The sequence below is a fragment of the Schistocerca nitens genome, chromosome 3 (assembly GCF_023898315.1).
Source record: "Schistocerca nitens isolate TAMUIC-IGC-003100 chromosome 3, iqSchNite1.1, whole genome shotgun sequence".
In the NCBI taxonomy this organism is placed as follows: Eukaryota; Metazoa; Arthropoda; class Insecta; order Orthoptera; family Acrididae; genus Schistocerca; species Schistocerca nitens.
The window spans coordinates 638695654-638719332 of NC_064616.1; the positions used below are offsets into that span (position 1 = coordinate 638695654).

Genomic DNA, 23679 nt, shown 5'->3' on the forward strand with positions numbered 1-23679 from the left:
AGACCGTAGCAGCAGCGCGGTTCTGGACTGAAGCGCCTAGAACCGCTCGGCCACAGCTGCCAGCTAACAATAGGCTTGCCCCTGAAATATGCTTGCCCCTGATCTGTGTGACCCACACTAACAAATTGTCCTTGCACTGCTGTTACCCTACTACTCCCACTGTTTTTATTTTCTCCCATATTAGTCACTGGAACCTGTTAATGTGCAGTTTATAGATCAGACACCTAGTACGCTGCCAGTACCTTCTGAAGCAGTTTCTTGTTGCAATAAGGCGCAGGACTTCCTGGGGCAATGCCATCGAGTGTTGTTGAGGTGTTGTATGTTAAATGGCGTCAGACATTGCGTCTTGGACGGCAATACTGAGACCTTCCACCGTCTCACCAATTTGTTGTGTGTTGTTAATTTCATGAGTGTCTGTAATACGACTATCAAGTATTTCCTTGAACAGAGTCCAATTCATACACTTTTAGTTCAGTATCCTTTGTGGTTCCATGTCCTGCAGTGTTTCTTCTGTGTGATGTATTACAAGCATTTGGTCTGAGTCCAGATCATTTTCAACCTTAAGGTTGAGTGTGGATGTGATGCACTTGATGAGGGCTATGTCTAATACGTCTTCCATGAGTAGGGCCTTTGCAGGCACGTACGTGGGGACATCCAGCCCTAGTACTGCCAACAATGGAACATGGTAGTAGTTCGGTGACGATTTGGGCAGCCATATCCAAGGAACATGTGAGCATTTTGGCTGATCAGGTCTATCCTATGTGACAATATTTTCTCCAATGGTGATGCCGCGTTCCAAGATAACTGGTCACCTGTTCACACAGCTCTCATCGTTTAGGACTGGTTTTGTGAACACGATGATTTGTCGCATCTCCTCTGCCCACCCTAGTCACGAGATTTCAATGTTACTGAGCCTTTGTGGTCTACTTTGGAGAGATGGGTGCTTGTCTACTATACACTTTCATCATCGTTATTCGAACATGTCACTGTTTTGCAGGCAGATTCCCTTAAAAAGCAAACATGTCGAGTATTTATTTATTCCGAGACGACTGGAAGCTGCTTTGAATGCCAACAGTTTTCCTACAACTCATTAGGGATGATACTATGTTGTGTTTTTGGTGTTTCCATATTTTTGTCCAGCCCCTGTATGTCTGGTATCGTATATAGCTGAATAGTTTCCCAATATTGTGTATGATGTGAAAGTAGAAATTGCATGCTGTTTAAAATGCGTGATGTGCCAACAAATTCAGGTGCTACGCTTTAAAGCTACTCACGCAAATTTAATGGCTGAACGTGCGACGTAGAGAAAGGCATTGTATTGCCAGTTAAGTTGCCACAGATGACAATTACCAGAGACGTATAAATTCAAGTTGGCATAGCAGTGCGATAGCCGCGCGGGATTAGCCGAGCGGTCTAGAGCGCTGCAGTCATGGACTGTGCGGCTGGCCCCGGCGGAGGTTCGAGTCCTCCCTCGGGCATGAGTGCGTGTGTTTGTCCTTAGGATAATTTAGGTCAAATAGTGTGTGAGCTTAGGGACTGATGACCTTAGCAGTTAAGTCCCATAAGATTTCAGACACATTTGAACATTTGAGCAGTGCGATAGCAAATTATTGTGTTAATATGATTCGCCAAGAACGTCAGGTGGTGATGCAGCTGAGTATCCAAGGTGATCACTCTGTGTGCTCCTGCATGTCTTCATAAATATAAACGTAGTATTACGTTTAATTTATATATTCTTCCATAGTCCATATGTTGTCCCTCAACAACACCATAACAAATGGGACACTTGGTCATTGTTTTATAAGGAATGGGCGGAGAGATCGACTGTGCTCTCGGTGAAGGGATAATTCCTGAGTTCGTATGTAGTAATTCTGGAAATTCAATGAAAAGCTACTGCGTGCAAGGATACGAATAGCTAGGTATGAATGGGATAGCTCACTCGGTAGGTCGTATAACACTAATATCGTCATTGTTGCACTGGCAGCCCAGGACAGATCCTTATGGAAACAAATTTGTCGTCTTGCAGCTAATGACTACCCTTTTACGCGTCCACTGACCAGTTGTTACCTGTAATGACATGAAGTCTTCTAGATTAAAATAAAAATATAACCTTAAAGATGTTCTCCACAATTTAACCGTTCTAAACTTACGACTAAATTTGAATGCAGCCAAATCATACCAACTGGAAGCATCTGACGGCTGTACCGTAGCTTATAGAATGTGAAAACTTTGTATGTGATGATAATCTAGCCACTGATATACAATGAAGTGACAAAAGTCCTGGGATACGTCCTATTATCGTGTAGGACCTCCTTTTGCCTGGCGTAATGTAGCAACACGGCGTGACATAGACTCAACGAGTCGTTGGAAGTCACCTGCAGAAATATTAAGTCTAGTCGTCCATACTGCGGAAGTGTTGCCAGTGCAGGATGTTGTGCACGTACTGACCTCTAGATTACGTCCCCTGACTGTTCGATGGGATTCATGCTGGGTGATCCGGGTGGCCAAATCATTCACTCGAATTGTCGAGAATGTTCTTCAAACCGGTCGTAAACAATTCTGACCTACTGGAACAGGACCTTCCCTTCCAATCCAGCGATCAGGAAATACAGCACTGGGATGGCTGCGGATATCCACACGGAAGTGAAGCGGTGCACCTTCATGGTCTATCCACATCCTCTCACGAACAACCAAGAGTACTTTATCCGATCCTTCCCAAATCAGAGCATGTATTCCGTCTCCAGTCACCTTGTCGTCGGCGAGGATGTTAGGTCTTAATCTTACTTCCTTCTTTTACTTTCCAAGAAAAAATGCACGTTGTTCTATTCAGCTTTCAACGAAATTTACACGAATCACTAATAAATTAAGTAAAGTCACAACAACGGCAACAATTCGGAACAGGACCTTCCCTTCCAATCCAGCGACCAGGAAATACAGCATTGGGATGGCTGCGGATATCCACACGGAAGTGAAGCGGTACACCTTCATGGTCTATACACATCCTCTCCGATAACCCAGGTAGAACTCTTTCCACGAACCTTAAGTAAAGATGGCCATTCAGACGGCCAGGTAAAAGATATGACCCAATGAGGTTGTCGCCTACAATGGCGGCCAAGAATGTACATGTAAATAAAACGTAAATAAACAGCACTGTACGTGTAAACTTGTATACATGTTAATTGTAAGTAAGTTGGAAAACAGTAATGCTAGACGAAGAGGGAGACAACTTTGCTTTCATATCTCCTTAAGCTGGATTCTCGGACCCCAGATTCACTACCTTAATTGTTCAGTGGAGCATTCTCAATGTCCTGTTACATTTTTGCACGCTTTTACGGAAACATCCTGTATGCAAGCTTCCGGCAGCGGCGGCGTATAGGAACTCTTGAGGGCATGTCTATGGCTGCACCTCCCATTCTTTGCTGCGTCTGACATTGCCTGTCTCTAGCTTGCGGTGTCGTTGTGAGGTATGAACCGTAAGCCGAGACCTCACTCTTCGGACAACACCACACTCCTCCCCACCGAACCTCTGCACCGTCGTTTTGTAGCGAAGAATCACGTGGCGACGGAAAGGGGAGTAGGCCTGAATGCGGACGTGGATGAGGAGACACGGATCGTAGCTACGGCAGAGACGTAGACACTATGGGTGAGCGGAAAGCAGGACGAACTCCAGGAACGTCAGGCCGAATGTCCGGGGCCGGCACCTCCAAATGGTTCAAATGGCTCTGAGCACTATGGGACTCAACTGCTGAGGTCATTAGTCCCCTAGAACTTAGAACTAGTTAAACCTAACTAACCTAAGGACATCACAAACATCCACGCCCGAGGCAGGATTCGAACCTGCGACCGTAGCGGTCGTGCGGTTCCAGACTGCAGCGCCTTTAACCGCACGGCCACTTCGGCCGGCGGCACCTCCACGGACATCGATTCAGGTTGCAGGGCCGGCGACGACATCGGGAATGTCGAGGGCGGCGGTTTGACGTCGATGTCCACGGGCACCATTCTGGACGAATGTGACCGCGATAGGCGAAGAGACGGAGATAACTGCTTTTGCGGTCTCCAGCGGCGTGCTGGGTCTGTGGGCAAAAATTCTGCTGCCGAATCACTGGCATAAGAGCGCCGAAGGTGGTTCTGATGACGCCGATGCAGCCCAGAGAAACCGTGGACGATGTAAATCGAACGACCCAAAACTTGTCTCATGACACCCTGCTCCCAATGCTGATTTTTGCCAGAAATTCTGAAGAAAACTTCATCTCGTGGCTGAAACTTTGTTTTACCCAACGGAATGAACCGTTTCTACGGTGGCCGCAAAAGATGCAGCGAGGTACAGTGACGACGATCGTGTAGTAATTCTGCGAGCGACTTCTCGCCATTTGGCAAGAAGCGATAGAAGGAAAGAAAAATCTTTAACGCTTGCTCCCATATGTGGAAGGAACGGAGTTTCTCCAAGTGAATTTTGAACGTTCGAACGAATCGTTCAAAAATGGTTCAAATGGCTCTGAGCACTATGGGACTCAACTGCTGAGGTCATAAGTCCCCTAGAACTTAGAACTACTTAAACCTAACTAACCTAAGGACAACACACACATCCATGCCCGAGGCAGGATTCGAACCTGCGACCGTAGCGGTCGCGCGGTTCCAGACTGTAGCGCCAGAACCGCTCGGCCACCAGCGGCCGGCCGAATCGTTCAGCTTTACAGTTAGACTGAGGGCCAAAAGGAGCAGTAGTTTCATGGTGTATGCCACTGTCAGCGCAGAACTGTTGAAAATCGGCTGACGTGAATTGTGGTCCATTGCTCTTGGCAAAGACCTCAGGAAGATGGTGGATATCATGGGAACCACAAAAAGAAATTTGCTTTATTCGTCTACCACCAACAACCATCACGTATTCCAGAATGGACCTGTGAATTCACTGCGTACATGTTGGGTACGGTCAGGACGGGCGTGGCCACTGAAAAAAGCATTGTGGCTTAGCGGACTGATACTCCGCAAAAACATTGCAACTAGAGGTCGTTTTCTGAATTTGGGCGTCGATGCCCTGCCAAGTACAATGATGTCGGGTCAGTTGCTGTGTGCGAACTACGACCTTGATACGACAATGACAAAACTTCTCGTTGGAGGGAATGAGGAATCACAACCCATATATCATCATTCTCTGTATGCAACAAGAGAACACCTGACCACGCGGATAGCGCCTGACGGTGAGAAAAGTAGCAACGGGCCACTGCGTGGAGAATTTCTTTCAAACTATCTGGCCGCCCATGGCGCACATATTGCAAAGCTATCCAAAGAAATAGGTCAGGAGCAGTTCTGCCTGCAATACGCCGGGAGTCAATACGAAAATTTTGAAGAGTTTCAAAATCTGGAGTATCAATTTAATAACCTGATTACTCATGAATCAAACGTTGTGTTGGTACCGACAACTAATTTAGACAACAAGTCAGCGTTCGAAAGTTGTTCAGTAGGCCTTTACAACAACTCGTATTGATAATTTAACAACAACAGAGCCACACATTGAGATTTTTGCAGTGTTCACAGTGGGACAGGCTTGCAAGGATAGAACAAAGTCTTTAAGGCTGATGATCTGTGATAAAATAGAACTACCAACCATACAAATATTGGTAGAACTTGGTAAAACCATAGATAATGGCGATTGCCATTTTTTTAAGTTGGCGGTAATTGCACTCTGTTTTGTTGTGAGTTTTTGAGGTAAATGCAATGGGCCTATCAGATGAGTCAGTTCAGTGGGAGAGCATTGTTCTAATCCTGTAAGAATATGCATCCTCAGCTAACACAACAGGCTTCAGGATAAGTATCCTATGCATTTATGACATGTGCTAAGTAGCCTACTCAAATTCTTCGTGGAAAAAAGAGCACTTTTCCTCGTCACACATTAAGCCAGCCGCAGCAAGCACGTTAAACAAACACTCTAAATTTGCCAAATGTGCGGTAGGTATACGACCCGTGATAACGATATCTTCCAGATAGTGTGTACATGAAGGGACTTTGACTGTTAAATGTTTCCAGAAATTTTGAAAAATAGTAGGAGCGGAAGCACTTCCGAACGGTAGTCTCGGAAACTTGAAGCATCCAAGGTGAGTATTGATCACAAAATATTACTTGGGCTGTTCGTCCATCAGGAACTGTAAACGTAAATCAATCTTGGGTAAGAATCTGCCCTGTCCCAATCTGTCCATTAATTTCTCCAGTCGTGGGAGAGGAAATGAATCCATGACAGTTTGTCAGTTTACGATAGACTTGAAATCAGCAAAAAGATGTAAACCTCCTGGTGGCGCCTTAAGTATGACCAAGGGGGATGCCCACTGACTTGCAGAAAGAGGTTGCTTCACCCCACTGTCTTTCCATCGTTACCATTCCTGAGCAACTTGCTTACGTATAGCGTAGGGGACGGGCCCAGCACGTTAAAAAAGTTGTTGCGCATTGTTTGTAACTACTGTGTGGTTCAAAATCTTTAGTCCTTCCTAATCATGATGCACTGTACTTATTGCGTAACTCAGAAACACTGGCTCTGAAACACTGATTTGTAACAGATTGTATCGTATGCACAGACTGAACAAATCAACCAAGTCTAATCAAAAATATTTTCACAGTTTCTAGAACATAGCACATGCAATGGAATACATTTTGTAACATTGCAGAAAGTCTCTGACAAAATGCACCCACCAAGCACCGGATGTTCCTGCCCGTCCTATGAAGAAAAAACCGAAGCAGGCTTCTGTAGATGTCTTTATTGATCAGGGAAACAGACACACCTGCGTCTAACTGAAATTTTTCCTTTGAGCCACTCTTAATTGGACAAAAATTTGTTCCTTTGTCTGTGGACTGCTGTAGATGGTTTCTGTGAAATGGAAAAGTGAGCCGTCGTTGGTGTTCGCTGCAATGGCAGAGCTGACAACACTTACTCGCTGAAAGCAAGCTATGCTGTGGTCACGTAGTACGCTGACCTACTGCTCAGAACAATTACATTGCTTATTGACGTTATTTGTCCAATACCAGACACACAATCCATTTTTTACTTCTAAACTGTTTCGATGTTTTATTTGTGGCGTTTATGTATTCAACACTTCAGTTACCTTTGACAGCAATCGACACACAACTTTCATTTATGATTTTCCTTGATTTATAAGACGCAGAGTGTATTTCTTCTTCTAGTTAAAGAAATTCTAAGTCAGGTTAATTAATCTACGATGATTTTGACCTCAGTGGGGTGTTAATCAGTATGTATATCGAAAAATATTGCGGTATTGCAAGACGTCATTGGGGCTAATGCTCTAGTAAATCTGATTCACTACTAACACTCATTGAGTCTCCCCACTGAAGATGTGAGTTCTCCACTGCGATCCAGTTCTGTGCCTATCCTGTACTAATTTCGTACACCAGTAAAATCATGACCAAGAGGCCACTACACAGTGACTGTTTGATTAATATGAAACAACGCACCTATCATCCTGTAAGAATTTCGTATACTGTTTTGCTTCGAAACGTACATCATCTGTTTGAGATAAGGCATGTAGAGGCCGCAGGCGGAGACGAACGCTGGCACGGTACGGTCCATCTGCTCGTGAACTGACTGCTGCTCTCCAAGTCTGTTCCTTTCTCTGCTACTCTCGCGGACCAAGTGTGCTCGCTCGTCCATGTGATGAAGACGTGTTCTCTCTACCCCTCCCAGCAAAGGGGAAGTGCCCTCTGTCTGCGCCACACCGCGAGGGAGTGTGTCTGATACTTCGATCTCCTGCTTTTTTGTGGTTTGAGCCCAACAAAATTGCCATTTTAGCCAAACCAAGATCACGTACTTTATTTCTCCGATCCGAAAACTCCTAAACATTTTGTTCTGGAAGGTTCGGCGTTACTTTTTAGAAGACTGCGAACGTTGATCTGTCACAGTTTCCCATTCCAAAAACTTGCGAGTGCTGTCCTGTGGGAAATCGCCGCTCCCAAACACTGCGAGTTCCGACCTATCAGAAGGTGTCCAGCCAAGAGTTTCTGTAACTTTGGCTTCTCAGTATTTATGCTCTAGGCGCCGGAGCCCCGTCGCCCTCTGGCTACATCGCAACAGTGCAGTGTTATCGTACGGGACCCGCCGTTTGCGTGGGTGGTCAGTCTCATCGGAGAAAACTCGGTATTCATAACCGCCGCTGGCCTTGGGCTGAGGGAGTTCACTGAACTCAGCACGCAACCGCTTTCCTCCCTAATCTTGTCAAAGATGCACGCCGCCCTTTGCCGCAGTGAATGCGACAGCGGGCGGCTGCTGACCAGCGCGTGGGCGTCTGCCGTTTACCCTCCGGCACGCGCTTCCCGCCCCTCGCCTCGCTCAGTTAGGGCAAGCGATTGAAAATTTGCCAAGCCCATATTTCACTCCCCGCTAGCTGCAAGAAGAATCAATTCAACGCGCGTTTTGCAATTGTTGTTGTTGTTGTGGTCTTCAGTCCTGAGACTGGTTTGATGCAGCTCTCCATGCTACTCTATCCTGTGCAAGCTTCTTCATCTCCCAGTACCTACTGAAACCTACATCCTTCTGAATCTGCTTAGTGTATTCATCTCTTGGTCTCCCTCTACGATTTTTACCCTCCACGCTGCCCTCCAATACTAAACTGGCGATCCCTTGATGCCTCAGAACATGTCCTACCGACCGATTCTTTATTCTAGTCAAGTTGTGCCACAAACTTCTCTTCTCCCCATTCTCCCTCTTCCTCATTAGTTATGTGATCTACCCAACTAATCTTCAGCATTCTTCTGTAGCACCACATTTCGAAAGCTTCTATTCTCTTTATGTCCAAACTATTTATCGTCCATGTTTCACTTCCATACATGGCAACACTCCATACAAATACTTTCAGAAACGACTTCCTGACACTGAAACCTATACTCGATGTTAACAAATTTCTCTTCTTCAGAAATGCTTTCCTTGCCATTGCCAGTCTACATTTTATATCCTCTCTACTTCGACCATCATCAGTTATTTTTCTCCCCAAATAGCAAAACTCCTTCACTACTTTAAGTGTCTCATTTCCTAATCTAATTCCCTCAGCATCATCCGACTTAATTCGACTACATTCCATTATCCTCGTTTTGCTTTTGTTGATGTTCATCTTATACCCTCCTTTCAAGACACTGTCCATTCCGTTCAACTGCTCTTCCAAGTCCTTTGCTGTCTCTGACAGAATTACAATGTCATCGGCGAACCTTAAAGTTTTTATTTCTTCTCCATGGATTTAATACCTACTCCGAATTTTTCTTTTGTTTCCTTTACTGCTTGCTCAATATACAGATTGAACAACATCGGGGAGAGGCTACAACCCTGTATCACTCCCTTCCCAACCACTGCTTCCCTTTGATGTCCCTCGACTCTTATAACTGCAATCTGATTTCTGTACAAATTTGAAATAGCTTTTCGTTCCCTGTATTATACCCCTGCCACCTTCAGAATTTGAAAGAGAATATTCCAATCAACATTGTCAAAAGCTTCCTCTAAGTCTACAAATGCTAGGAATGCTTTTGCAATTAAAGGAAGTTAAAGGAAATCCTCCGCTATCATCACGCACTCTCGCCGACAATACCGCTCTTTTCATATACATCGGAATTTATAGATCAATTAGACCTATTGTTTCGTGGAACTAACTGCGCTAAGTGAGAAAGAATGAAACACGAGGCTGGCTACAGCCTGACTTCTTTCAGTACAGTATTGAAGAAATCTTCGTTACTTGGATTCATCGCATATATAAATCGGATACCTTTCCACCCTCCAGTTTCATTTAATTCTGTGATAATCTTCTTTTAATATATACTTTCCTGGTGGATCAGTGTTGCCAAAAATTCCAATACTGATAATCATAAATTTCGTCGGGAAAAAGAAATCTCGCAACAAATCGAAAAATTGTAACAAAGTTTTTAAAAACTGCTTTCATTTCAGGGATCTGCTCAAAGATGGAAAATGCCACGATTTTAATCTCAAACAGTATCTAGCTCGCCAAAATATCTTGCTACACGGGTATGAAGCGAGGATGTTTCGCCATTTGCCGAAAGTAAGTTAAATTATTATCATAGCAAACATGATCACATTATGCTAGTTAATTCCTGAATGTAACATTTCCTGAACAAACTTTTAGCATTAACGAGTTGAACGAACGAATATTGACTAAAATAATTGAGACACGTTCTGAAACATTCCTTCATGTACGAAAATTCGTAGTGATTCTATCTTATCAATATGAAGAAAATCTGTGCATGGAAGTAGCTGTAAATCAGAGAAATGATGCAGTGACTGTCATGAAGATTACATTTTGCAGATTGTGTTCGTGATATGTGAGCGCCTGCTACAGTTGTGCAGCTGCCAAAATTATTTCACTAAATCTTCCGCCCAAGACGAGAGCAAAGTTCTTCTCACAAAGACATTTTTTGTATCTAGGATCAATTCAGAAAGCAGACTGAGTTTCAAGAAATCGAAATCATCATCAACTGAGGGCGAAGATTCGTCGTCAGCAAGTATGAGTAAGTACAACTGATAAAACCAGAAGAGCTCACTGTATAATTTGTTCCTATAACCTATCTTAAAGATTTATCTTGCACTTTTGTTTAGTAATAGAGAAAACACCATATCCTTTCTCTCGACCAGTGACTGGTATTGTGATTGTTGCTTTGCTTTGTACCATGGTCACGAAAGTGTTGTGCTTTAACCACCTTCCAGCGTAATAATATAACATGTTTGTATGTGTCCGTTTCCTAAGATACCATAATGTAATATGGGAGGATGGACAATAGAGAAACATGGGATGGACGCCAGACCACGGTTATGAGGATCAAAGTGTAGGAGAGGGTTAACGGGAAGAGGGGGCCTTGGTGTGGGGAAGGGTAAGGAGTGTTCTAGATCTGGTAGGAAGGGTAGCAGCTTGCGTTATCTGGGAGACGGAGACTGTCGAAATTGTATAGGGAGAGGATAGTGAGATCGTGTAGGTTAACCGGCCGCTGTAGCCGAGCGGTTCTCGGCGCTTCAGTCCGGAACCGCGCTGCTGCTACGGTCGCAGGTTCGAATCCTGCCTCGGGCATGGATGTGTGTGATGTCCTTAGGTTAGTTATGTTTAAGTAGTTCTAAGTCTAAGCGACTGACGACCTCAGATGTTAAGTCCCATAGTGCTTAGAGCCATTTGAACCATTTTCGTGTAGACTGAAGGGAACAGGGGGCCCTGGTGTGGGAAAGGGTAGGGAGTGTTCTAGATCTGGTAGGAAGGGTAAGTGTCAGAGCAGTTTGCGTTATCTAGGAGCGGGAAACTGTCGAAATTGTATGTGGAGAGGATACCGAGTACGTGTAGGCGTATGGTTGATAAGATGTATTGGTATATGTATCGCGGCATACCAGGATTGGTTGATAGAGGGAAAGGAATGGGATTGTTCGAGAATGCTGTTGTTTGTAGATGTTTCCACCCCTGTTCGGGAAACTCAGTTTTCCTTTTATTGTTTCCTTAGTGAAGGGGCCTTTCCCTCCCTATCTTCTTTACTTGACTTCCTGCGGTGTGCCGGTTCTTCTTGTGGACTGGCGAATCATGTTAGATTTTCTGTTAGCAGTAGGTATGTTCAGTCTGCGAATGGACACCTTCCTCTGGCTTGAATGTTTCCTGCAAGCCCGGGTCAGGTTGTAGCCGCATCCACGTGAGCAAGCCCTCAGACGAGCACCCGAAAAGTATCCTGTGTTAAACATACCTTGTAATTTTCTAAATTTTTTCCCGTTTCTGAGACTCTTCATTTACATGCTACTTTATTCACCGAATGTCAGCTGACAAATTTGGACCCACGCCTGGTAGAGTGATGCAGTCCCCACGCTGAGCCAGTGAGTAGTTTTAGTGAATTTCGGGTTTTCTCCTGAGATATGTGAGTTGAATGATTTCAATCTCCACTTAACTGTTACGCTTCACCGTTCGTCAGATGCCCTGAAAGTTTTTATTCTCTCAAGGCGCAATAAAACTGCCACAGAGTAACCTATATTTTTCCTTTGTACCTGGAAAAACCATTTCCTCGATTCTATTAAAAGTTCATTCAGTCTCAATGTCCAGTTGAATCTCACGTGTAGCGTTCACCTTGTTACTCCAGTCTGCACTGATACCACTGTTGGAACATCCCATGTTTGGCAGAATTCATACACGGTAAGGAGTACATATGAAATTTCAATCTTTTGGTAGTCCATTTCACATTTCGATGAAGACAAGTTTCTAAATAGTGAGTGACTGTCTGAACTGTTCAACCAAACTTTTGAAAGAGCCCACTGTTCGCAAAAATCTTGTAATACACTGAAGAGCAAAGGAAATTTGTATAGGCATGCGTATTCAAATACAGAGATATGTAAAGTGGAAGAATACGGCGTGGGTCCATTGATAGTGACTTGGGCAAATATCTCACGAAATAAGCGTCAAACGAAAAAACTACAAAGTACGAAACTTGCCTAGCTTGAAGGGGGAAACCAGATGGCGCTATGGTTGGCCCGCTAGATGGCGCTTCCATAGGTCAAAAGAACATCAACTGCGTTTTTTTAAAAATAGGAAACCCCATTTTTTATTACATATTCGTGTAGTACGTAAAGAAATATGAATGTTTTAGTTGGACCACTTTTTCGCTTTGTGATAGATAGCGCTGTAATAGTCACAAACGTATAAATACGTGGTATCACGTACCATTCTGCCAGTGCGGACGGTATTTGCTTCGTGATACATTACCCGTGTTAAAATGGACCGTTTACCAATTGCGGAAAAGGTAGATATCGTGTTGATGTATGGCTGGACCGTCAGCCATTTTGTGATCAAAATGCCCAACGGGCGTGTGCTATGTATGCTGCTCGGTATCCTGGACGACATCATCGAAGTATCCGGACCATTCGCCGGATAGATACGTTATTTAAGGAAACAGGAAGTGTTCAGCCACATGTGAAACGTCAACCACGACCTGCAACAAATGATGATGCCCAAGTAGGTGTTTTAGCTGCTGTCGCGGCTAATCCGCACATCAGTAACAGACAAATTGCGCGACAATCGGGAATCTCAAAAACGTCGGTGTTGAGAATGCTACATCAACATCGATTGCACCCATACCATATTTCTATCCACCAGGAATTGCATGGCGACGACTTTGAACATCGTGTACAGTTCTGCCACTGGGCACAAGAGAAATTACGGGACGGTGAGAGATTTTTTTGCACGCGTTCTATTTAGCGACGAAGCGTCGTTCACCAACAGCGGTAACGTAAACCGGCATAATACGAACTATTGGGCAACGGAAAACTCCACTATGGCTGCGACAAGTGGAACATCAGCGACCTTAGCGGGTTAATGTATGGTGTGGCATTATGGGAGGAAGGATAATTGGCCCCATTTTATCGATGGCAATCTAAATGGTGCAATGTATGCTGTTTTCCTACGTAATGTTCTACCGATGTTACTACAAGATGTTTCACTGCATGACAGAATGGCGATGTACACCACTGGCCATTAAAATTCCTGCACCACGGAGATGACGTGCTACAGACGCGAAATTTAACCGACAGGAAGAAGATGCTGTGATATGCAAATGATTAGCTTTTCAGAGCATTCACACATGGTTGGCGCCGGTGGCGACACCTACGTGCTGACATGAGGAAAGTTTCCAACCGATTTCTCATGCACAAACAGCAGTTGACCGGCGTTGCCTGGTGAAACGTTGTTGTGATGCGCCGTGTAAGGAGGAGAAATGCGTACCATCACGTTTCCGACTTTGATAAAGGTCGGATTGTAGCCTATCGCGACTGCGGTTTATCGTATCGCGACATTGCTGCTCGCGTTGGTCGAGATCGACTGTTAGCAGAATATGGAACCGGTGGGTTCAGGAAGGTAATAGGGAACGCCGTGCTGGATCCCAACGGTCTCGCATCACTAGCAGTCGAGATGACAGGCATCTTATCCGCATGGCTGTAACGGATCGTGCAGCCACGTCTCGATCCCTGGGTCAACAGATGGGGACGTTTGCAAGAAAACAACCATCTGCATGAACACTTCGACAACGTTTGCAGCAGCATGGACTATCAGCTCGTAGACCATGGCTGCGGTTACCCTTGAAGCTGCATCACAGACAGGAGCACCGGCGATGGTGTACTCAACGACGAACCTGGGTGCACGAATGGCAAAACGTCATTTTTTCGGGTGAATCCAGGTTCTGTTTACAGCATCATGATGGTCGCATCCGTGTTTGGCGACATCGCGGTGAATGCACGTTGGAAGCGTGTATTCGTCATCTTCATGGTGACGTTATCACGCGGCGTGATGGTATGAGGTGCCACTGGTTACACGTCTCGGTAACCTCTTGTTCGCACTTTGAACAGTGGACGTTACATTTCAGATGTGTTACGACCTGTGGCTCTACCCTTCATTCGATCCCTGCAAAACCCTACATTTCAGCAGGATAATGCACGACCGCATGTTTCAGGTCCTATACGGACCTTTTTGGATACAGAAAATGTTCGACTGCTGCCCTGGCCAGCATATTCTCTAGATCTCTCACCAATTGAAAACGTCTGGTCACTACTCTTGCTGAACTGTGGTGTTATGTTGGGACTCCATGGGCAGCTGTACCTGTACACGCCATCCAAGCCGTTTGACTCAATGCCCAGGCGTATGAAGGCCGTTATTACGGCCAGAGGTAGTTGTTCTGGGTACTGATTTCTCAGGATCTATCCACCCAAATTGCGTGAAAATGTAATCACATGTCAGTTCTAGTATAATATATTTGTTCAATGAATACCCGTTTATCATCTGCATTTTTTATTGGTGTAGCAATTTTAATGGCCAGTAGTGCACTTCCAACATGATGGATGTCCGGCACATGGCTCGCGAGCGGTTGAAGCGGGATTGAATAGCGTATTTCATGACAGGTGGATTGGTCGTCGAAGCGCCATGCCATGGCGCGCACGTTCACCGGATCTGACGTCCCCGGATTTCTTTCTGTGGGGGAAGTTGAAGGATATTTGCTATCGTGATCCACCGACAATGACTGACAACATGCGTCAGTTCGTTGTCCATGCATGTGCGAACATTAGGGAAGGCGATCTACTCGCTGTTGAGAGGAATGTCGTTACACGTATTGCCAAATGCATTGAGGTTGACAGACATCATTTTGAGCATTTATTGCATTAATGTGGTATTTACAGGTAATCACGCTGTAACTGCAAGCGTTCTCAGAAATGATAAGTTCATAAAGGTATATGTATCATATTGGAACAACCGAAATAAAATGTTCAAATGTACCTACGTTCTGTATTTTAATTTAAAAAACCTACCTGTTACAAACTGTTCGTCTAAAATTGTGAGCCATATGTTTGTGACTATTACAGCGCCATTTATCACAAAGCGAAAAAAGTGGTCCAACAAAAACATTCATATTTCTTTACGTACTACATGAATATGAAATAAAAAATGGGGGTTCCTATTTAAAAAAACGCAGTTGATATCCGTTTGACCTATGGCAGCGCCATCTAGTGGGCCAACGATAGCGCCATCTGGTTTCCCCCTTCAAGCTAGACAAGTTTCGTTCTTTGTAGTTTTTTCGTTTGACTCTTATTTCGTGAGATATTTGGCCCGGTCACGATCAATGGACCACCATGTATAAGACAAGTGTCTGGCGCAATTGTTAGATCGTTTACTGCCGCTTCAGTGGAAAGTTATCAAGATTTAAGTGAGTTTGAACGTGGTGTTATAGTCGGTGCAGGAACGATGGGACACAGCGTCTCTGAGGTAGCGATGAAGTGGGGATTTTCCTGCACGATCATTTCACGAGTGTACCATGAATATCAGGAATCTGGCAAAACACCAAATCTACGACATCGCTGCGGCCAGAAAAAGATCCTGCAAGAATGGGAACAACAACCACTGAAGAAAATCATTAAAGGTGACAAGTGCAATCCTTCCGCAAATTGCTGCAGATTTCAGTGCTGAGCCATCAACAAGTGTCAGCGTGTGTAGGCTACTATTCGACGAAATATCATCGACATGGGCTTTCAGAGCTGACGGCCCACTCCTGTACCCTTCATGACAACACAAGACAAAGCTGTACATCTCGCCTGGACCCGTCAACACCGACATTGGACTGTTGATGACAGGCAACATGTTGCCTGATCAGACGAGTCTCGTTTCACATTGTATAGAGCAGACAGAAGTGTATGACTATGGACACAACCTCATGAATCCATAGAGCTGCATGTCAGCTGGGGACTGTTCAAGCTGGTGCAGGGTCTGCAATGATGTGGGGCGTATGCAGTATCTGCATACATACAAACATATTAAAGACCACCTTTGTGCAATTCCCCCTCCTCCACCACACTGAAATGTTCGTGCTACCTTCGGAAGCATTCTCAAAGTCAGCCTATGACTAGGTGACTACAAAATGCAGCATCATACATTTTTGATTTAATAACTTGTTTACATTGGCAACCAGAATTAGTACAAAGAAGACTGATGGTTTGTGTTATTGTAATAGAAACTGTGAGTCAGCATAACTGCCATTGATTTTCATAAGTATTGTGTCCATATGACTGATTTCAGTGAGAAAATCGATAAGACTCGAATTAAAAATAACAAGGATCCAGCTGCATGTTGCAAATAATATTTTGTGCCATTAGATGCCTCTGAAGAGATGTGATATCTTAAGCACTATTTAATTCATTCCTCTCCACCAGTGTTGGCTGTGTCTAGTAGATGCATTGAAATGGGGACAGTGAACAATATGTGATTTAGCATTTACTGTCTCTTGAATTGTTGTGCATTTTTAGAAATTTCTGTCTTTATGGCGTTTAAACAGAACAGTCATTTTATCAGTTTTGTATGAATAGACCTAATGGGTAGCTTATTAACCTATGAACACATGATGCTACCACACATAAGATTAAATTTATGAGTTTAGAATTTAATTTCTTAAGATAAACTTTATTTTTGGGTTATTATTTTTACTTTGTTCACAAGAAAGAATAAATAAGCAAGATTCTGATGTAATAGAAATGTTTAAAGTTAATAACTTATACAGATGAGTAGTGAATGTTCCTTGCTGTTTTTGTTCTAAAAATCAGATATTGATTATAGTTCACTCATCTGCTTCAACAAGAAGTTTGTGTACAGAAATGGATGGGAATCATAGTTCTGAAGGTGAAACATCACAACATGTTTCAATTGACTTATCACCTAGTTCTTCAAGACACACCGGTAAGTTGTACATTTATTTTCAAAATAGATTTGAAGGTGATGAATATGTATTAGGCCTATGTTACAAATTACTGAAAGCAGTGTCCACATTATCATTCAAACAGCTGCTACTATCATTTGTGACTCATGCAAAATTTTACCAATATGCTACAATATGACAAAAATAAACAGATTATATTTCACTGTGGCATTATGATAGGTGTGACTTAATATTGGTGTGATATTAGTTTTACATAATGAAGATTGAGTATGTTTTTATATATTTTTATGATTTCTGCTACAGTCTTAATTGATGCATTAATATCTCCTAGATTTTCCACTCCACCTGTACCCGACACATCAGTGTTCCTGAATAACAAACATGGAAGAAAAAGTACATGAGAACATCACACCTGCAGATCCAAATCTTTTCATACACTTTCATACAAGAGTTCCACATATATTTGCTTTTTTTACCACCACCTACAGCCTTCTGATTTAGAATGGTAGTAATCATAACAAAACTGAATATATTAATTTTACAAATATAAATCGAACCGTTAAAATAGACTCAAATTTTGTAGTTAATAGTTAACAGTACAACTAATATATATTTTAAAAAAGAAAAAAAGATGGTAGCTGTGACAACTTAACCCAAGCTGATGAACTGCCAGTCACCACACTTGACCACTGTTCCATGGTTCTGATAAATCAAGTATAGCTCAAAAATCTCTCCTACTCTACTCATTAATCTCTAAAGAGCATTTTACCTTTTCCTACAGCCCATTCCAGTGAAATACTGTAGGTACATGAAATGGGCATCTACCTGCTTCTACTCACATAGTTTGAGCCAAATCGGTGAGCCCTGTCCCATGCCCTCCCCTTGTTGGATTTAGATTGAGTATTTCTACCTAACTCTTCAACTCTCACTTTATCCTCCAAAGATCTGCTGTAAAAGGGCCTCCTTAGGAGATCGTCTACAGAATTTGTCATGCTGCTTGCACAGTGCTATACATGCACTTTCAAAGAAAAATACAGAACTGATGCTGGCAGGTATGACAAAGACATGGAGAGCATGCTCATTTGAAAACAGGCAGCTGTGTCCCTCCTCTAAGTTGACCACAGTATGACTGACCATCATTTCAGCACTCATAATTGGTTTCTATTTATTACAGGTATAATGCTAAAAATCATTTTTCAATCCATTTTGTTTGCATACTAGCAAACACTCAAAGAGAGATGGCATAATTTTAGTGTGATTTCCAGCTCAAATGGGCATAATTTTAGTGTGATGTTTACAGTGTGCTGTAGCGAATCTGCACATGGCCAGTGTCCACCATTCGCTACAACAACATTCAGTGCCATTTAATAAAATGTGTAATAAGGACATAATCTTTAAAAAAAAATCTGAACTGCTTGATTACACTTAAATACAGGGTGTTACAAAAAGGTACGGTCAAACTTTCAGGAAACATTCCTCACACACAAAGAAAGAAAATATGTTATGTGGACATATGTCCGGAAACGCTTATTTTCCATGTTAGAGCTCATTTTATTACTTCTCTTCAAATCACATTAATCATGGAATGGAAACACACAGCACCAGAACGTACCAGCGTGACTTCAAACACTTTGTTACAGGAAATGTTCAAAATGTCCTCCGTTAGTGAGGATACATGCATCCACCCTCCGTCGCATGGAATCGCTGATGCAGCCCTGGAGAATGGCGTATTGTATCACAGCCGTCCACAATACGAGCACGAAGAGTCTCTACATTTGGTACCGGGGTTGCGTAGACAAGAGCTTTCAAATGCCCCCATAAATGAAAGCCAAGAGGGTTGAGGTCAGGAGAGCGTGGAGGCCATGGAATTGGTCCGGCTCTACCAATCCATCGGTCACCGAATCTGTTGTTGAGAAGCGTACGAACACTTCGACTGAAATGTGCAGGAGCTCCATTGTGCATGAAGCACATGTTTGTCTTACTTGTAAAGGCACATGTTCTAGCAGCACAGGTAGAGAGAGTATCCCATATGAAATCATGATAATGTGCTCCATTGAGCATAGGTGGAAGAAACTAAAATGAGCTCTAACATGGAAATTAAGTGTTTCTGGACACATGTCCACATAACATCTTTTCTTCATTTGTGTGTGAGGAATGTTTCCTGAAAGTTTGGCCATACCTTTTTGTAACACCCTGTATAAAAAAATGGTGGTTTCCAAAAATGTGAACTTCTATATTATTTTACTGAATATTTTGGACAAAAGTGCTTAAGTTGTTTATAGAGGCTATACAAATTTCAAGTCCTACAGAGGAATGGTGCTACCAGTGCTAACAGAGGAGATGCAAGACATGAAATGCAAAGTCCTGCATGACACTGATTGGATGTTGACAATGACAATTCAGTGAAACTATGCTTGATGCCAATGCAAACTTCCTATCAAAAAAACATAAGGGTTCATGGACTGGGATCTCTCTTCTCTACCTCCCCCAAGGTAGGGTCATGCAGACAGTCCTGTTTCACACATTTCAGTGTGCCATGGAACTATATGCAGTATGATTTTCATCTTCTGGTGTCTCCATGTAGGTGAGTTCCTTGCCTTTTATGGAGTAAATAATATTAACAATTGTCCCCTGTACAGTGCTTCATGGGGATGAGGTTGAATGTTATAATTTCTCCTTCAGTGGAGTGGGGACATCCCACCAACATGCCTTTGCTCAGTGTTCATATTAATTTACTGTAATGGAAACTAGCCACTTAGTGTTTATGGTAGACCTGATACAACTGTGTTCCTGGGCATCTTGACATGAAAAACAGAGGCTCCTCATTTAAGGAGGCAGTTGCTTTTAGCAATGTGAGCCCAGCATTCAGGTCATGTAGATCCAGGGATGCAAATGTATTGTGTGTGACCAGCAACAAGGGCATTTGCATTTTTGCTGTTTGTGTATCTGTGTCAACTTGCACTTTTGGTTTCACCTCCAGATTTCTCTAAAGTTAACAATGATGGCTCTTACCATAAGCTATCAAAAAGTATTTCTTATAAAAATTCTTGCTTTGTCCTTAAGCAACAAAAAATCAAGCAATCTGATAAGCAATGGAAGGAAAGAAAGCCTCTGCACTTCAGTTCTTTCAGTGCTTGGAATAGCTGTGTGCAACACATGACTGTAAATACATCAGAAATTCATGTTCAGGTAATAAAATAAATTACATTTTATCAATAATAGAGACATAAGGCACCAAAGGCATCACCATTAGTGAACTTTTTGTGAATTGCCATGTAAAAGCTCTTCCATGAGAATTTGAAGTCAGCAAAGTCTGTCACTGACAGGGTCACCTAACACAGCAAATAATATGTGATAAGATATGGCTGCGTTTTTAGCAAGCTAGAATTGCTACAGTAAGTGAACAAACATAGTGCAATGTATTTCTCATCAGTTTAATGCTGGAACACAATATGTGAGTGACCATACAATTCAGAATCATTCCCTCACTGCCATATAGAGAAGCCATCTTTCCATGCAAATGCATTAACTGTGAGTTTGTGAAACTCTGAGATATTGCACTAAAAAGTGGTAGTAGATGTTGGTGCAAATTGAGAACATTGTAACAGGATGTAGGAAACAAAATGAGATGATAGATACCTTTCACAACCATAGTCACAGTTCAAGCCTTTAAGTGTATCCTTGTATGGGTCATATTTACATGAATATCTAAAAAAGTTAGATATTGCTGGTACATATCTCATTGACCCTTGGTACCAAACAATTCAGGGACCTACTGGTAGGTCCAGTTCAAGTTGTTTGGCAGTTACTTAATACATATACAAGATGTGAATGGAAAATTTTCTGAAGGAAGCTAAGAAACAATGAAAACAGAAGGTGTAATCAAAATAACTTTATTCACTTTCAAGGAAATTATACATTTGTATCACTTATATTTGGATTCCCATTCAAATGAAATGCAGACAATGCATTGTATGTGTGATGACTGACTACACTATTCAACACTAAGCTGGTAACACAAGGTCTCATCTCCTCTGTTGATAGTTTATATAATAAATAAATCTCAATCACAGGTGCCAATGAGATCGCCATTAGTTTAAATCCATGTTATCTCCTGCTTGTCAGTTTTTGCACCACTCAATTTTTGCACCACATGTCAGGAGTATATATTCCACTTAAGGAAATCAGTTTTAATGATGATAATACTGTCATTATTCTTCATTTTCAGCCTAATATTCCATGTGCACATTCCATGTTTCATTTCATTTCCTCAAATATCAGTGTAAAGGATATCTGTAGGTTTTGTGTCAGCATCTAGTACAATTTTTTTTAGTATCATCTGTCATTATGGTTGTTGACAGCTGACCTAAAAATGTCATATCTTCAATAGATTTCTTTCAGTCACAAAAGCACCTGAACCATTTACAGACACATTTCCTGCACATAGCTGTTGTTCCATGCATTCCCACCAACATTACTTGTGTGCCTGTCCTACTTTCTCAGCAGGTTATAATAAAACTTGACTTCTATAGGTTTCTGTATTTCATTATGATGTGAATCTTCACATTCAATTTTTTCAACTGTTAGCAGCTTATTGTGTTGGAAATAATTTGGTATTTATAAACATGTGTGTCCCCAATGACAGAATGTCACTTCTATGACTATCCACAGACAATGAGGCTGTTTGGTACCTATTCAAGGGAGAAATGTTACAAATGGATGAAATTAAGCTCCAAGTCCAGGGATGGAATAAAGTTTCCTTCTGGCTACTACAGAGACCTATGTTCATTTCTGAACTGAAGGGGTGCAGGAACAATTGTACACCAGATTATACACTGCCTTAGAAAACAAGTGAAACACACAGAAGATATGGTTGGGTGTCATTGTAACTTGATATATGTACACTACTGGTGGGTATGTTAATGATTAGAGTTACAACTCTCAGTAAAAAGTAGAATGGCAACAAGAATGCATTAGTGTTTGGTGTTGTTACCAGAACTGGTAGGGTATATGAGGGGTGTGAACAGTGTCAGATGTTGAGTCATCATTGTGAAAGACATGAAGATGTCACATACTTGTGTGAGACAGCGTTATCAACACCTAACAGAGTTTAGAAGTGACCTAATTGTGGGTCTCCATTTGGCTGGCAGATCGAAGCATGCAGTATCCAGTTTTCTGGGACATTCTGATGTGACAGTGCCCCCATGTTAGACTGCATGTGAACATGAGGGCACGCATACTCATCATCAAGGATCCGCACAATGAAGTATCACCCTACTGCACACCAAGTACATCATAACCCCCTCCCATCTGCACCTACTGTCTGAGAACAAGTAATGGACTCCCTGCAATATTCTGTATAATCCTCCACCGTTGGTCAGAAATAAACAGCAGCCAGATTAGAAAATTACCATCCCATGCACAATCTGCCATTAAAACCACAACACAAATTACTGTGTTTTGATTGGTGGCATGACCAAGCAGCATGGACTCCTGATGGATGGTTTCACATTGTGTTCAGCGATGAATCATGGCATTGCACTATCCTAGATAACTATCGTCAGCAAATATGGTGGCGACCTGGGGAAGGTCCCTTTCGTCCAGTCATGGTTCCATTTTTCAACAGGAAAATACTCATGTCATCCATGCATGACAGTGCCTCTGAATTGTGCATGTGATGCTGAAGTATTCCCGTGACCAGCAACATCCCCAGATCTGCCTCCAATAGAACAAGTGTGGAACCAAGTTGGATGCCAACTATGTCCCAGTGCCGGTATTCAGGGTATCAAGGACCAGTTACAACAATTGTGGACCAGCCTGCTCCAGGAGAAGATACAATGGCTTTATGATCTCCTTCCCAACCAGATCAGTGCATGCATCCAGGCCATACTGAAAGTGGGTTCATACTGCCAAATTATTTTTAAATTCAACTCAGTTTTGTAATCACTGAAATAGTATCACACACATTCTCAACCCTTAAAGTTTCATTTCATTTCCTCCTCCTCTTCTACATGCTTAAGTTTTTTTAGACAATGTATTTTTAAAACTAAGTTCTTTGAGATTTTATATCAGAATCTCATTTTCATTACTGTTTAGACTGATGGATCTAAGTGGAGGACGTTATCAACCGTTTTGCTGTGTTCCTCAAATACCAAATATGTCCTCAAGATAGCAGTTTTCCATTTAATATGTAGAATTGTTTGTTGTCTTGATGGCACTGGAGCAGATCAGGTGAAATTGTAGCAAGAAATTCCTCATCTGCTCTGATTCCTAAAGTGCACTTCTGGCTAATGGTCAGATTTACACAGCAGACAGGATGGTGCAAGATGTATAAAATACCCTTCGTTTCTTGCACAATCAGGAGAAAAAACTAATTTTCTGCTGAAGTTCGTGGCACATAGGAATCTGGGGAAATTGACTTGCTGCTGCAGTTGTCAAGGAGGCTTGCTCTCTTGAACTTCCTGCTCCCTGTTCAGT

The 23679-nt window shown here is 42.6% G+C and overlaps 1 protein-coding gene across 1 annotated transcript in view; it reads left to right on the forward strand.

The window, feature by feature from the left end:
- Positions 1-23679, forward strand: part of LOC126249375 (protein tyrosine phosphatase domain-containing protein 1-like) — a 396740-nt gene that overhangs the window by 231369 nt on the left and 141692 nt on the right. Inside the window, exons 6-8 of the mRNA XM_049951029.1 lie at positions 9929-10040; positions 10305-10506; positions 17103-17222. Coding sequence (XP_049806986.1) covers positions 9929-10040; positions 10305-10506; positions 17103-17222 — 434 coding nt within the window. The remainder of the gene's footprint in view (positions 1-9928; positions 10041-10304; positions 10507-17102; positions 17223-23679) is intronic.